At 36.9% G+C, this 17,137-nt stretch overlaps 1 protein-coding gene across 1 annotated transcript in view; it reads right to left on the reverse strand.

Moving 5' to 3' along the window:
- PSMB7 (proteasome 20S subunit beta 7) overlaps nucleotides 1-17,137 on the reverse strand; it is a 50,117-nt gene that overhangs the window by 21,855 nt on the left and 11,125 nt on the right. Inside the window, exon 5 of the mRNA XM_072431386.1 lies at nucleotides 11,975-12,090. Coding sequence (XP_072287487.1) covers nucleotides 11,975-12,090 — 116 coding nt within the window. The remainder of the gene's footprint in view (nucleotides 1-11,974; nucleotides 12,091-17,137) is intronic.

The following is a 17,137-nucleotide window of genomic DNA, read 5'->3' on the forward strand; positions in this document are numbered from 1 at the left end:
AAGTAAAAAAATATGCATTCGGACCATAAGACGCACCCTGATTTTCCCCCCACTTTAGGGGGAAAAAAAGTGCGTCTTATGGTCCGAAAAATACGGTATCTTCTGCATGTCATGCAAACCGCCCCTCCCCCCCATCAAGCCTCTACCCTGCACACGAGTAAGCGGGGAAGCCCCCCTCGTATATAGGAGTCGTCCCTATGTCGGATGTCTTTAACCCGGGGACTACCAGCACCTTTAGAAAAATAAAAAATGTAAATTAGTATTTAACATCTATGCTGTGCAAACAGACAAAGTGGGAGGAATAGCTGCCTTTCTCCTACTGAATCCTCAAAACAACAACTAGTTTCCTGTATTTTCAATCCACGGTTCAAGGATAGTATGTGAAAGAAAATGAGAAATGACTAGTATTACAAATAAAACAAAATGTATACATTTGTAAAGGGTACAGTGAATGAATGAATGAATGAATGAACTGAATGGCTCAGTGGGAACGGTTGGTAAAACAGTAAATAAAAGCGGCAAAAAAAAAAAATTTACAATATTTCATGTATGTTTACAAACCTAATACAAATCCCAGTTACCTCAGGCCTATTGGAGATTATGCAATGGTTTAGAAAATCCACAAACCAGATGTCAGCTAGGCCAAAAAGAAGGGGTCCTCTTTATGAAGACATTAGGGGGTCTAAACAGGATTTTGGCCCTTATCCATCTGCAGCCAATACTGACAGCCAAAAAGAACCTGCTCTGCAGCTTTCAAGGCCAGTGCTGGCAGGATACATAATATGTATGTGAAGGTATCACCTGCACCATTAATGAATGCATTTCATACATCTTCCTAAAGCTTTATGTCATTCCCAAAAGTATTTTTTTTATCAGCCATTCCAAAAAATATGGATGTTAACAGAGGGGAGTCCTGTGCTTTACAGCTTTGTAAATGCAAATGATAATGGTGCATTTTTGTGCTAGGCTATTCAGTCTTGTATACTATATGGGTGAAAATGTGAGTCTTCTTACACCAGATATGATTCACAGGTAGACTACATCACTGGCAAGACAAGATGTGCTTTTGCACAGCATCTAGCTGTTCCTTTCAGAGCAGAACTGCAAATGTTTGTCAATGCTACCCATGGAAATAGTTGACAACGGGAAAAAAAGCTGCAAGGGCAGAAAACGAACATTGGCTAGATCATAAGGTATCTGTGCATAAAAATGTTATTTTTTGACATATTTACATATGATTTAAACATGAAATCTGGAAATGCACAGAATTGAGCCTTCTCCAGTACATGGTATGTACAGCCAGGCTAATGAAACATTTGGAAGGCATAAGCAATGTAAACCTACATATTTGAATAATGGATGGATTTCATTGATATTTTACACATACTCCAACATTACTTGATTTTATGTTTTATAGAGATTTTAAAGGTCCCCATTTAAAAAAAAATACAATAAATAGTGCTACCTTGGCATCCTAAGCTTATCTGGCGTATGGAAGGGAGACGAAAAACATGAGTTTGGGTATTATAATTTGATGGCATTTCATAGCTAAAAAAAAAACAAACATATTTTGTATCTGTTTACTAAATTAAACTTGTTGTGTTGACTAGCTAGTGTTGTCTCTTCCTCAGAGTGTGACAAGGCTGTGGGAAGTAAAAAAACAAACGAGCTAATTTTTCATTCTGCTCTCTCATCATCATCACCATGCGCCTTTAAGGCGCCACTGTGCTGCTTCAATCTCTCTCACAGTTGAGATCTGCTGTACAGGGACTATAGGAGGCTGAAGTCAAATTCCAGTTCGCGCACTGCTTGATAAATAACACATATTGTAGTAGTTAATATAGTGACATGACATGAACTTTGTAAGCGCTGCATAATATCTTGGTACTATACAAATACAAGATAATAATAATAATAGTGCTGCAATAAATTAGTGCATTTGTTTTTTTTGCTTTTAACTATCTGTAGTTTACCCGCAAATACAGATCCAAAAAAAGGAAGGACATGCCTAACTACACAATTTGTCATAGACTACAAGATTTCAACAGTACACAAAACAGAAATCATCACTAGGATTAGACAAATAGATTTCACACTTATCTAAGGAGAGGTTGCTTCTATTTTATTTCCAATCACAAAAAAGAACCATAGTATGTCAACCGATAAAAGATAAAGATGTATAGCCTTCTACCTACATGCAATCCTTTCCCAGCAAGCTGGACTTCTTAGCCATAATGTGGTGTGAAGGCACTATGTGTGAACCTTATCCGTCAGTGTCAGGTCTCTTGACAGGGTGCCTATTCACACACTCTCATTGATATTCAATTTGCTGCTTCTTCCAGCAATAAATCCAGGAGCCCCCACCAAGCGGAATCATTTTTCATTCTGGCTACAAGGCCTGGTCTCCCGATGCTCTTGCCTACTCTATGGGATGTGTGCTGCCAATGCGTGAAGAGCTGATTTATGAATACGAAATGCAGCCAGTGTCCAGGGAGCAGCTGTGGTCACTGGAGACTGATGGAACACATCCTGGGGCTGCACACTTTAAGTGGCTTTAATTGTATGCATGCATTTCATAAAAAGGCCTGGGCAGCCTGCTTTGGAGACAGACAGAGCAATCACCCGATCCTGCATCGTTTGCTGAAATCCAGAGTTTTCCTTTGTCAGCACAAACAGTTTAATTTGATGCTTTCACTCCTGAGTAAGCAGAGTATCTCCTAAACCCCTTGTGAGGCATAGGAAAGCTTTCCATCAGCAAATGGACTCTGTCAGTTATTATTTCATAATAGCATACAAAACTGTTTTAGCAAAACCTGCTCACTCACCATTCATTTTCTGGTTGAGTCTGTAGAGTGGGACATCCTTTTGAAACATGGCAGGCAAATACATCAATTATTTACAGCGTATGTAAAAGGACTTAGAAGAGCGGTTTTAGACTGGCACTAATCCATAGTAGTAGGAACACTGGCTATGAATATTAAAGCCAGTTGGATGCGAGGGGGCTTTTAGGGACCTGGCAGAAAAAAGGTTAAATCCAACAAACTTTATAGGAAATGGGGGAAAAATCTGTCTGCACTGTAGTGTCCATTCGCAGAACTCCACAGACAAAAAAAATCAATAAACCTTAAAAAAGCATTATAATTTTGTGAATATCCATTGTGCCCAAACTGCCTACTTAACTAAGTACAAAGATGCATTTTGTCTATAGAAATTTCAGCAAAGGTAATGCAGACTGATACAATATGATCAAATAATTTAACCAAGTTTTTCTGAATTGCTTGCAATAAATACTAAGAGGAAAAAAATATAAATACAAGCAAGAATAAACATTATAATATAATTAGTTTTGTTTTTTAGGTTTTTATTTTTTTTTTTTTATTTATTTGATTCCTAGCGTTCTGAAAATGTTGTCATCAGTAGAGGAAAGAAATGAAATTTCAAACCACTAGACAAGAGGAAGCAACATAAATTTGAAGGCTTTGTCGCCTATGACCCTGTCAGATATTTCCTTACTTCCTGACCTGGTCACCGATTTGTGCACAAGAACAGAAAGGTGGGGGGTAATTATTTTCTTTAAAAACATGTTGCTATATTTTGTGACACACCAGGCATTAAATAAAGCAGACGTTTGTTGCGGGAACAGTCTATTTAATGTTACTCACCAAAACTGAGGAGAAAGACATAAATGCAGCCTTTTATAACAGTGCAGCAGTAGAAAATCACCAAGCAATTTTTTTTAAGTTAGAATTTAAAATGAATGAGTGACACTCTAATATATAAACAATATTAATATTGTTTCAAAACAAGAGGGAGTGATAGAAAATGTGAAAATGTTAACAGTTGGCATTGTGAAGGAGTATACTAGTAAAATATTTTGATGACAATGTTTGGAGTTGAGATTCTTCAGAGAGATTTTTACTCATTTCCTCTAACATCTTCAGGACAGAAAATGAAGGAAAAATCTCAATGGTACATGTATATACAAAATCTGCAACCTGAAGGGGTTTCAACTGTTGTCTATTCATATTGGGATTACCATATTTGGACCTTTTTAGATTGTAAGCTTTATTGACCAAGGTCCTTTCTTCCTCATTTGTCATGATTTATATTATTCTGTCATTTACAACCATTACCTACAGAGCTGCATAATATGCTGGATGTTTTTAAGACATTTCAGTTGTATGCTAATTGTCCGTGGTTTTTATGGAATAACATAGTTTATAAAAAATAAAAAAAAAAAGTAACATATACATGAAGCATTCAACATTCTTCCATTCCATTCTTCCAGAATATCCAAACAGACTGCATGAATATGAGAACCTTGTAAAAGATCATCTATTTAGTTATTTATAAAAAAAGGAAAGGGTAAAACCGATATAAACTATTAGCTAAAATCTAAGAAAAAATATATATTTAATATATTTATAAATTATGTTGCTATATTTTGTGACACACCAGGCATTAAATAATGCAGACTTGTCTGTTCAGATTTGTGGCATTAGGCAATCCACTCAAACAAGTAATATTTAATATATTATATATTATTAGCTGAGGGAGCATGTTAGTCCGAATTCCATTTTTATTAGTAAACGTAATGCTGTATAAAAAAAAAAAATTCTTCTCAGCCTAGAATATTTTTATAATACTGATATATAGGGTGAAGGGTGTATGATCCTTCCTATTTATGGAGCATCACTGCCTCCTTTGGTCATAACCTGCAATGCAAAGATATTACTAACCACAACATGGAACACAGCATTATTCATAAATGCAAGAAGGAAAATCCTCTTTATAAACACAAAACCTGCATAAAATAAGCATGAATAAGTTAGGATAGATGTTAATTCCTAATGTAAACCAATTATTGAAGTTCTAATTCATATGCATAAAGTCAAAAAGTAGAAAGTACATTCTATCAGCTTATTACAAAGCACCAATCACGGCCAATGGTATACAGTTATTTAGTGTTTGATTTGCACAGGTAACAGTAGGCTGATCTGACAGTTATTGAGTGTTGATTCCAAATTCACCCAAACCTGCCTTTGTCTGAGGCCCTCAAAACTGCAGTTGTGCCACCATGCAATTTGGTTGTACACAATCTCTGAACAATCTCTTTAAGGCTTTCAAATAGCAATAAGTGGACAAACCTAAGAAATTATTTGCATTTGTATCAAATAAGTCAAGCCCTTGAACTACATAGTTGATAGAAATATAAACAACACTATACAATCGCATTGAACCATATGCAGTTCCCTGCACATGATGTGTTCTCTTTAAATAGTGAAAAGGATTGTCTTTAGATCCACGGGTCACTAGGGGTTTCTAGAGCAATCATCATCATCTGAAAACCAATAATGTTTTGGCAATCTGTAAAGGTTACATTCTTCTCACAAGCCAGCAATGTAGGAGGCATTTTTTAGTGACCACCACAGTATAATATTGTGAGCTGCATATATAAAAATATAGCAATGGTTCCATAAAGACCTTAAAGTTATTTCAAGGGTTCCCAGATCCCCAGAGCTAAGCAAATATAAAATGCCTTGCAGCCTATACTTTTAGTAATTTCATAATTTGAAGTCAATATCTCACAATTGGATTTGACTACTGGTCTCATTATTAAGAGCTTATTTTCTGGTTTGTGTCTGATGTCTATGTAATTATTACTAGCAATACAATTTATAAGCAATACATACTAATATTGATAGAAACAGGCACTAAAAGCTATACTGAACCTCCAGGATCCAATCTAAATCCCTGTATTATCCAATGGATGGCTCATTCAGAAGGAAGCCAACGATCACAAATGTGAAACTCTTTATGAGATTAGGTGAATCAAAAGCACCATATAAACAGTTAAATCTAAATTACAGCCATAAATAACTCAATCAAAATCAAAATGTAGCAGGCCCAGAGTTAAAAGTGCAGCCAAGTCATTTTAATCATTTCAGGTACTTATTTGTAAACAGGATTCTGTCCCTAAGGTAATATTAGAGTGGCAGAAGAAGACGTTTTTAGTATACTGGCTAATAGCTTGTCCATTCTTACCCAATATATAAAAAAAAATGTCTAACCCACTTTAGAAATATGTAACATTTTGTTAATGTAAATTCCTATAAAACACTAATCATGTCAATAGCAAGTGATGCAATTGTTGTGTTTGTTGGCATCTTCAAGCTATAATGGGGATAACAAAAATTTTAACTGTGATGTATGATTCCGTTTAGACTTCATCACTGATCACAAAGTTGGAGTGAAAAATCAGAGAAATGCCATGGTGAGGGGATAAAAAGCTTCCAGTGGACTAATTAGGATTCCTAACTCATTAATGATAAGACACCTTGCTGGCATCAGCGTATAATAGAGTGCCACATCCTTCCATCATCCCAATACCTTACACAGCAAATCTGCAAAGCCCAAACAGCCTAATTATCTGTTTAAACAAGGCAACAAGTAAGAAAGATTGTGTCATGAAAAAAAAATACAAAAAACTATTTAGGCTTAAGTCTGCAAATTATGACAGAAGGTATGAAGATGTTTGTGCTTACTACAAGAACCATTAAATCTCAGATTCAAAATATTACTATTTGTACTAAGAGTCAAACACTATAGCTGAAGTAGTGCTTGAAAATAAAATTAACTGTGCACTAAATCAAAAAAAAAAAAAGTATAATAATTTATAATAAATTGTATAATGGTGTGATTTATGAAATATCTCCAAGACTTTATTGTGTGGAATTATGTGATCCAGCAAACCAACATTTAGCAAATGACAATGGCAACTCCATTCCAGGTTTACTGGATCACCCATGTTTACCCATAAAAGTCTTATAAATACATACCGTATTTTTTGGACTATAAGACGCTCCGGCCTATAAGACGCACCCAATTTTAAAGGAGAAAAACCTAGAAAAAAAAGATTCTGAACAAAATACTAAAAAATCACTCTGTGTCAATGTATCCCCTTCTAATCACTCTGACACAGAGTGATCAGGGGATCGGGTGAGTATGATTTTTTTTAATTACCGGTATATTTAACATGTATTCGGTGTATAAGACGCACCCACTTTTCCCCCCCAGTTTTGGGGAAGAAAAAGTGCGTCTTATAGTCCGAAAAATACGGTATATTTATTTGTATAAGTTGAATTCCAGGACAGAGTGGGACCACATTGGGGAAAGGTCCAGCGCCATCAAGGGATCTGCAGGATTAAAGGCGTGTGATTTTTTTTTTTTTTTTTTTTAACTTTAGTTCGGCTTAGTTAGGACTTTATGATTGAACACACAGCTAGAGGCAACGCCAGCTACAACATGTTTTTTGCAAGGTAAGCTTCACAAAGCAATACTTAAAGAGGCGATCGAGAATGAATAAGAGCGCAGAGCCTCCCGGGATACCCAAGTCAGGCATCCCGGGAGGTTCTTGGGTAATTTTGTCAAAAGGAAAAAAAAAACTGCCGATCTCACGCATGTGCAGTGAGATCACCAATTTTTTTTCCAACCTACGTTACCCGATCTCGTGCCTGGGTCGGGTGACGTAAGAACCAGAAAAAGAGAAGATGGCGTCACACGGAGCACCAGTCTGAAGACAGATGCTGGGACGACGCAGGACCAGAGAGAAAAGACCTCCGGATGGATCAGACTAGCCTGCGGGATTGAAGGTAAGTATTTTTGTTGTTATGGGGGACTTTTGAGTTTAGTTCCTTTTTAAAACCTTTTTTCTTCCATATTTCTTTTTTGGGGAGGGGTGTAAAACAAATAACAGGTTTATATTTCTATCTGCGTTTCCATTAAGAATTCCCTCACTTACTGTGCCAATTGAAGTTGGTACAGGTACAGAATTGCAGATTAGGTGAAAAATTTTGGAGCACACTGCTGTTACTAACCTTCTGCAAATGCTAATATTGAGCTGAAAGCTACTATGTGTACTATAGAATACAGTAAGGCAAGATTCTGTACTCAAAATTGAGCTAACCCAAAATTATCATCTTGAATTAAAAAATAAAGATAGCGTTCCTTCAAATGTCAAAGTTAAAATTGACGATTAAAAATATTTAGCATACACTGCAATTAGGATAAAACAAACCAAAATAGTTTGAAATAACCATGTTAAACTATATGTTGTACAATGGTAGCATCTAGTGGACAGATTAGGAAATGCAACACTAACATTAAGACAGATATCCTGATCACGAATAACCATATGATCTGCAATCTGCAATACCTACAGTCAAGAGAGAAAGAAAGAATATACACATTTCAAATCTAGGGTTTTGTTATACAACAAACAGCATGTCCTAAAAATGCAACCTCAGATGAACAGAACATGACATTTTACAACATTTAGCGGCTTACCTGTTCCGACCACCCTCACTTATGACTGGCTCCTCTGACAACTACACTGTACAAAACTGTAAAGTGTGGAGCCACATGGTGTCTCCACTTCGATCTTCCGGGCTCCAGCTGTCTTCCTCCTACACGGTCTCCACTCTGCAGACCGTCAGTCAGACTGGGTCTTTCCCCATGCTTCTAGCTAAAATACCAATTTGATTACCGACCAGTCACCAGTCATCGCAGTGACAGAACCTGGTCATTAATTGAAAATCACTCACTCTTATCACTTGGACCAGAGAAGAGTAAGTAGTAACCTGGAGCTAATAATCTAATGCGTTCAATTTACTGATCATGCCCAAAAGTGACTACCTCAAAAAGTTGGAAGTTTTGGCAGTTTGCTGGTCTGGAGTATTCCGGTGTGTGTTAACACAATGCCAAGGAGGAAAGGCACTGGCATTCAAAGAACATGGCAGCAAGGCTTAGGTTTGAAAATCTGCAGTTGAACAAACAACAAGTTTCATGTCCTTTGCACAGATGAGTAAAGATGCTTGGCCAGAATGCATAGACCCATGTTTGGAAAAACAAACAAAATATCAAAACAAAAAACACCTCATACCAACTGTCAAAAACGGTGGTGTCGGTTTGGCTTGTTTTGCAGCCACAGGACCTGGGAACCTTGCAATCATTAAGACCATGAACCATGAATTCATGCAAAAGGATGATACCAAGCACACCAGCAGCTCTACAACAGAATGGCTGAAAAAACAGATTTAAGGTTCAGACCTCAATCTGATAATGTTGTACTGGGACCTTAAGAGAGCTGTGCATAAATGAATGCCTGTAAACCTCACTAATTATTCAATGTTGTAAAGAGTGAGCTGAAATTCCTCTACAATGATGTGAAAGAATGAAACTCATAAAAATGATTACGTCAAGTCATTGCTTCTTTAGGGGGTTCTACAAGCTGAATCATTGGATGTCAGTGTTCTCCCCAGAAATTGTTTTCAGCCGGGTGGTAGGAAGCTGTAGCCGGGTGGTAAAAAAGGGTGTGTGGCAAAACACGGCAAATTTAGTGCACCCAGTTGTTTATGCCATGGGTACCAGTAACCTCTTATTGTTTCAGTGTTCTACCTTCTCCCAATTATTTGTTACAACTTTGTAATGCTCTGAACGGATGACACACAGCAGCCTGAGATCCGTGCATCCGAGGATGAGAGCTGCCGAGAGCTGGGCGGGGTATTCAAATCAGCCGGGCGGAGCAACCGGCTAAAAACCTCTGGGGAGAACTATGGATGTACTTTTACACATTGGGTGTTCTTCACACATTGCTTTGGCTTGATATATAATAACACAGAATCGGTGTTAAATTATTAAGGTTTAAATAATTTCAGAACACAGTAAGAACAATATGTTTTTGTCCTGATATTTGTATAGCCCGATGCATAAAAATTTAGATTTGGACTGTGAATTCAACCATGTGTTTATTCTTACTACCAGTAAAATGTGTACACCACAAAAGCCTGATACCAGTGTGTCTTTTTTTTTTTTTTTACCCCCGAGTGGTAATCCCCCCCGGAATATGGTTAGAGGTAAAAAAAAATAACATGCTAAAAGCGAATGCACTGATGTTCCCCGTTGACAACGGTGTGTACGGGAGGCTCGGTGAGAAATTCAACTTATTTTGTATTGGATTCAATTCAAAATAACTGTATTGAATCCAATACAAAGGAATCATTATATATATATAGGTTTTACAGGTTTAAGTATTTTTATGCACCCATGGTTTACCAGATTTTTTTATTTATTTAAAGTTTATTAAATTTATTAAATATTGGACATATTTTGGTGATTTTTGCCTAAGAATTATAGACCTACAATGTAAAATAAACTTCCATGCAAAACCACTTTTGGCATAAAATACTGACATATTTAGACCGCCAGGGAGATAATCACAAAGACTTCTTTAGAAGATCAGCAGCAAATAAACTTAATTTGCAACTATAATATTTTTTATCTATTGCCAAGTCACAGGATTCCAACAATTTTTAATTTGTTATTAACCAAAGGTCTTTAAAAACCATCTCATAATAAAGAATTCTCTTGTGAAAACATCAAATACCTTTAGGCAAAATTTTAAAATAAAGTGCTGTATAAGCACAATGTCCAATTATGACTACTGGTCATCCAGCAATTCAGAGGGGTGGCAATATATAGCAAACATAGCTCTAAATTACACCTCTCCTGATTTATTAAAATTGCTTTGATTTGTGGTTAGGTAGGTGCAAGTAGACTGTTAGAACTGTACTTAAAAAAGATGTTTCTATTTTTAATATAAAAGGCCATGATGCTGTTCATTCCTGTCTAGAACACTAGCAATGAAATTGTTTTCATGGTAGTACATCTTTTCAGCTTATCATCTGGGGTCTCCAAGCTGAAAAAGTTGTGAGTGTAAAGCTGCGTACACACTTGCAATTTTTGTCGTTGGAAAGGATCTTTCACGATCCTTTCCAACGACAAGGGAGTGCACGATGCATGAACAGTGCTGTACATACAGCACCGTTCATGCTCTATGGAGAGGGGAGGGGGAGAGCGACAGAGCGGCACCCTGCTGCGCACTCTCCCCTTCCCTTTCATTAGGATCGGCTGTTGTCCATCGTCCGTGGATCCGGCAGGTCGGTCGTCCGGACGATGGACGACACGGACTGTACACACGGCAGATTTTCGCCCGATAATTGGCCGATGATCGGGCGATAAAAATCTGACGTGTGTACATAGCTTAAGACAACACCAGAGGTTCATTTGAAAAGCTCAGCTTAGCATGTCGCTGTCCAGCTCAGAGTCCAGTGAGATCTGGAGAACAATAGAGTTGTCAAAATGGGGACAGGGCACAAACCTGGTTGCTCCAGACTTAAAAAGGAAGTGAACGCAAGTGTCCAAAACAAAAAAAAAAATACACTTACTTTCAATCCCGCAGTTGATCAGTCCGGAGGTTCGGGTCCCACGTTGATCCAGTATCCGTCTTCGGGCCAGCTTCTCAGGCGGCGCCATCTTCTCTTCTTCCGGGTTCCCCTTCCTACTTCACCCGACCCAGGCGTGAGATCAGATGAAGTAGTTTTGGAAAAAACTTGGCGATCCAACTGTGCATGCGTGAGATTGGCTTTTTTCCATTTTTGACGAAAGGGCTCCTTCTGCGCATGCCTGGGCATGGGCAGAAGGAGCAGCCAAGAGCCTCCTGGAATGCGTGATGTAGGTATCCCGGGAGGCTTTGTGCTCCCATTCATTCTCAATTGCCTGGGCGATAGGGAACTAGGGGGGGAAGTGCTGCAAAAATAAGTGTTGCATTTAAAAAAAAAAAAAAAATTAAAAAACCCAGAATTTTTACCTTACATAAAAGGGTTGTCTACCTTTCTATGTAAAGTGAAAATTCTTAAATTAGGTTCACTTTCAGAAAAGGCTCAAATGACAAACAGCCTATTACATCAAAAACCATACAGACTCATGCCAGACAAGATTAGAAACAAACATTCCGAGCAGAATCAAAATGCCTGTTCGATAACAGACATAATTTAACATAAGAAATTATGAATACTGTTAACAGGAAAAAAAAATTTCTGCAGAAAAAAAAAAAACATGCCTGAAATGAACTCACCCATTGTGACATAGGGTAGCCTATCTGTTGATCCATGTGGGTAAATGCTATACAGATGAGGACCTGTGCAGTCAACCCCACCAAGCACAAGAGCAGCACCAATGTAGCCTTGGTACCTGTTGGCAAAAAAAGTTACTTTTATTAAACTGATCATTTGTATTTTTTCAGGAAAACTGGAAAGACATCTAGTTGCAGCGAGAATCTTCATGTTAAAAAACTTTTTTTCTTAATTATGAACTAGAAAAAAAGTAAAATATTTACTCAACATTCCTGAATGGGCAGGAACTCTTACATCGGGTACAGTCAAATGTTCATTGAGCATGATGTGTTTCATTTACACAAAACAGGCTTTAAACTTAAAATATTTTGAAAGTTTTATAAAATTATGTTACATTATATGGTTACCTTGATTCCTAATTAAAATATGGGATTGAACAGTGGTTCTAGTTAGTGGAGATGGTCACAAAATATTAAGATATTTTCTCTGCAAAAAATCCAGTATGCATGAAATAACTAATGTTAATCAGCTGCAATAGGCGGACAAGGACTGAGGATCCAAACTGATAAACTATTCAGGGCAAAATGTACTATTAGCAGTAATGATTACTATAGATAAACAATACAATTAACCAAAAAAAAAAAAACCCTCCCACATAACCTGAGGTATAGAGGCAATAACAATTTTTATTGACATATGAATATATGAAGTACCACTCTAGTTTATAATGTGCGGAACTAGTCCATCTACAAGTAATCTTTAATGATTTAGGCACAATAAAAAAAGACTAAGTATCGAGTATAACAATTTACTTTGCTCAACAAAAAAGATTTATCTTTATAAAAGTGATTTTGCATTTGGGTAAATGGCACAAAGCTCCTTTTAATATGACACTTGAAAAAAAACTTGATAAAACCAAAGTTGACGAGGATAATAGATTTGCGGAAGTCTGATGCTTGACATAAGCCAAGGGCCTTCCCTTAAAACTTTAAATGATGTACACTTTCCTATTTACTTTCATGCAGTGATGAATGGTGTCTGCCTAGAGCTGTGGAAATTTTGAGCAGAATTAAACTGTTCCGCTGCTACAATTGGTATAAATATTTCATGGTGAAGCTGCCATGCACAGCCTAAACCCTTCTTGCTTTTGCTTGTCAGACAAATGAACACAACGAGAACCAATTCAATCTCAAATACCGACAAGCCTTCAACGTTGTTGTAAAGTAAAGCTTTTGAACAATGGCTGATGCTTAGGAACCCAGAGAAATAGAAATGTTATCATTTGTCAACACAGTTTGAATATTGTTTCCTGTTCAGTGGGGTCTAAGTTCTTCTCCCCACTGGCTGTCAACAAGATGTATCTAGAGGTACATATTAATTCTGTCTTCAGAGATTTGGCACTCCTGAGCCCAGAGTGAAAGTTATTTATTACACTACTTTCTAACACACAAGCCCTAGGAAAAGCTGACATTTTTCTGGTCACTCAAAACCATTTACACAATTTAGCTTCACTTTAATGGATATTAGAGAAGAGGTAAAGATGCCTTCTCTCTAATATCTATTAAAGTGAAGCTTTATCACAAAATGGTAAAGAACACAAACATGTTTAATTAAAGGTAAGCACAGTGTAAAAACAAATAGTAAGCATTTAGTAAGAAAATATATAAGCTTTAATGAAATGCACCTACTAATATCAAAATACCTAAAAATAAAGGAAATTGTTTTAAAGAAAAGGTATATGCATATCAAATTAAGAATTTTTTTAATTCTGATAACTTTGTTACTACCATTTTTTTACAGGTTGGTGAGAATTCTTGTTAGGAGGGAACCCTAACACACACCATGAAAGCAAATATTTTCATTATTCAAAAAAAAAAAAATCACTTTTTTAAAGCCCTGAGAGTGATGTGGAGGGTAGAGAGGTCAATCAGGATGAACATGTAGGAAGCTGGGTTACTGTAGTTGGAGGGAGTGGTAGGGGCTTCCAGAAAAGGAAGGCCAGCCTTGTGTTTGAGCACCTTAACAAATTTCCAAAGCTATGTGAAGATGTGCATATGGCAGACTCAGATGTTACTGCTACCCTCAACAGCCTGGAGAGCAGCCCATCTAGTAGGGGTGGGGAAGGCAATGCACGAAGGCGAAGACAATTGGTTGTCATAAGGGATTCTATGATCAGGAGGACTGACAATTTGTCTCCCGGACTCCTTTGCAATCTCCCTGGTGCCAGGGTTCGGCATATAGTGGACCAAGTATACAAATTACTGGGAGGGACTGGGCATGACCTTGCTGTCTTGGTCCATGTTGGAACCAATGACAGGATATACAGAAGATGGAGGATCCTTCAAAACCAGTTTAAAGAGCTATGCTTTAAGTAGAAAGGAAGGACCTCTAAGGTTATATTGTCTGGAATTTCGCCTGTGCCATGGACAACATGGAAAGGCAGCGGGAGCTTAGACAGCTAAATGCATGGCTTAAGTCCTGGTGTAGGGAAGGGTTTGTGTTCTTGGAGCACTGGGCTAACTTTTCATTGGGGTACAACCTATATGCCAGAGATGGATGGCATCTAAATGGAAGGGGGTCTGCTGTGCTAGGGGGAAAGATGTATTTAATAGATTAGATTATGGGAATGGTGAAGGGATGTTTATTCTACGACAGACGGGGGTGAGACAGTCAAATAAAATGGCAGAAACGTCAGGCAGGGGTCAGCCACCAGTGAGGGGTAGACTGGGGATCTGGGGATATTTGTACTTATGCATACTATGTACTTACATTTATTTAACGGTATAAAAGTTTCCAACGTTACACACAAACATTGGATTGCACAGTACTAATTGTACTGAAAAATAAAAGAGTTTAGCAAACAGTGCTGTTAAATGCAGCAATGTTTTAAGCAGCCTGTTCACCAAAGCTAGAAATCTGGTAAAGAAAATAGGGGAGTTGGAAGCCTTAATGAATTAAGAGCATTATAACTTAGTTGGTATTGCTAAATCCTGGCTCTGTTCTTCATATGACTGGGCTGTCATTATTCCTGGTTACACTCTCTTTCATAAGGACAGAGTAAAACGGAAAGGTGGTGGTGTCTGTCTGTATGTGAGAAGTGATCTAAAAGTGAATGTTAAAGAAGAAATTGTTGATGGAGCAATTGATGAGGTTGGTACATTATGGGTGGAGTTGAATATGGGGATGCATAATACACAGTTTGGAGTCTGCTATAGTTCCCCAAATGCGAAAGAAGAAATAGAGAATCAACTACTACTACAAATAGAAAGGGCTGCATAGGCTGGAAGAATTGTAGTAATAAGGGATATTAACTACCAGACATTCACTAGAGAATTAGCACTACAGGTACAGCAAACATAAGGACATTTATGAACTTAATACAAGATAATTTTATGGTACAGTTTATAGAAGCCCAACTAGAAAAGAAACCCTACCAGACCTGTTTTTTTCTAACAATGCAGAGCTTTGAACAAATGTGCATAAAAGGGAATTTGGGTAGCAGTGACCATAATATGATTTTATTTAATGTAAGTTGTAAACAGGAAAGAAAAAAACATTCAATTTTAAGAGAGCAACTTTTCCATTATTAAGGGCGACTCTCTGTGACTTTGGCTGGAAGACAATATTGCCCTAAAAAAACAAAAAAAAACAAATGGGAAGTCTGTTCTACACATACACACTGAAAAATGTATTCCAATGGGTAATACGTTTATAAGGCTTAAATTAAACCCTATACGGCTCACAAATGTTAAAAAAACAATAAAGAGAAAGAAAAGGGCACTCCAAAAATATAAAAATGAAGGATCCCCTTCATTTACACATTATAAATAAAAGAATACAAAATTATGAAGAAAATAACAAAATATGTAAAAAGGAGATGAAATGTGTAAACTTCAAAATGAAAGACAGATTGCAAAAGAAAGTAAGGCAAATTCCCAAATTAAAAAAAAAACATACATATATATAATATTAGCAAAAAGATCAGATGTGAATATGTAGGCCCCTTAAAAGGTTGTATCCGAGTTGGTAACTGGGAATATAAAAAAAAGTAGATTTACTAAATACTTTTTTTTAGTTCTGTGTACACAAAGGAAAATGGCAGCATTGAAGTCAAAATTTCTAATAGCAATGTCACCGTGTTAAATAAACCACAATGACTCAAAATGAATATGATTGAGAAACAGTTGGACAAAATTAAGGTGGACAAAGTACCAGGACCTGATGGATTACGTCCATGTGTCCTCAAAGGGCTGAGTTTATTTATCTCAAAGCCATTGTTTCTAATTTTTTGGCTCTTTAGTCACTGGTATGGTACCAATGGATTGGCATAAGGCCACTGTGGTTCCTATCTTTAAAAGTGGAGCAAAGTCATTACCAAATAACTACAGATTGGCAAGTTTAATTTCCATAGTTGTAAAGGTCCAAGAGAGTTTGATAAAGAACCACACAGAGAAGTTCCTGCTTGAAAATGATAATATATGTGCAGTGTTCTCCTCAGTAACTTTTTTTCAGGCAGATGGTAAAAAAAAAAAAAAAAAAAAAAAAATAAGTGGGCAAAAAAAAAAAGACTGGATACAGTCAGTAAACCTAGAATTTTAAGTAACCCTTATTATTGTGCCAGTGTTCTACCTACCTCCTATACTTTGTTCAAACTTTCTAATGTCTGGCTTGTTAGAATGTTCAATTTTTCCATTTTTTTGTTGTATTATGGCCAAACTGTAATCCCTTGTATGAATAGTGTGATCAATGTAGTGTAACAAGTTAGGCTTAGTTCACATTAGCAGTAAAAAAACTGGGCCATTTACCACTCCTGAGTGACTACTTGGCAACTGCTAGGCACCTAGTATTGGTAACAGGCAGTAAAGTGAGTTGAAATCTATACCACAGTGTGCCTTATTTTACTTTACACTGAAGATTATTAACATTCACTTGGTGCTTACGTTTTAGTACAAAATACATGCACGTACAATGTTAACTATATTAGTACTCATAACTCAGGAACTGTACGTTAGGGTAAAACTGAAAACAGATCTGAAATCTGCTCGAAAAACTGATTCAGAAAAGTTTGCTGTGGTTTCCAATGAATACCAAAACTCATTTTTGGTTGACCTGTGTTATTATTATTATACAGTATTTATAAAGCGCCATATTACACAGCATTGTAC

Source organism: Pyxicephalus adspersus, chromosome Z (genome assembly GCF_032062135.1).
Source record: "Pyxicephalus adspersus chromosome Z, UCB_Pads_2.0, whole genome shotgun sequence".
In the NCBI taxonomy this organism is placed as follows: Eukaryota; Metazoa; Chordata; class Amphibia; order Anura; family Pyxicephalidae; genus Pyxicephalus; species Pyxicephalus adspersus.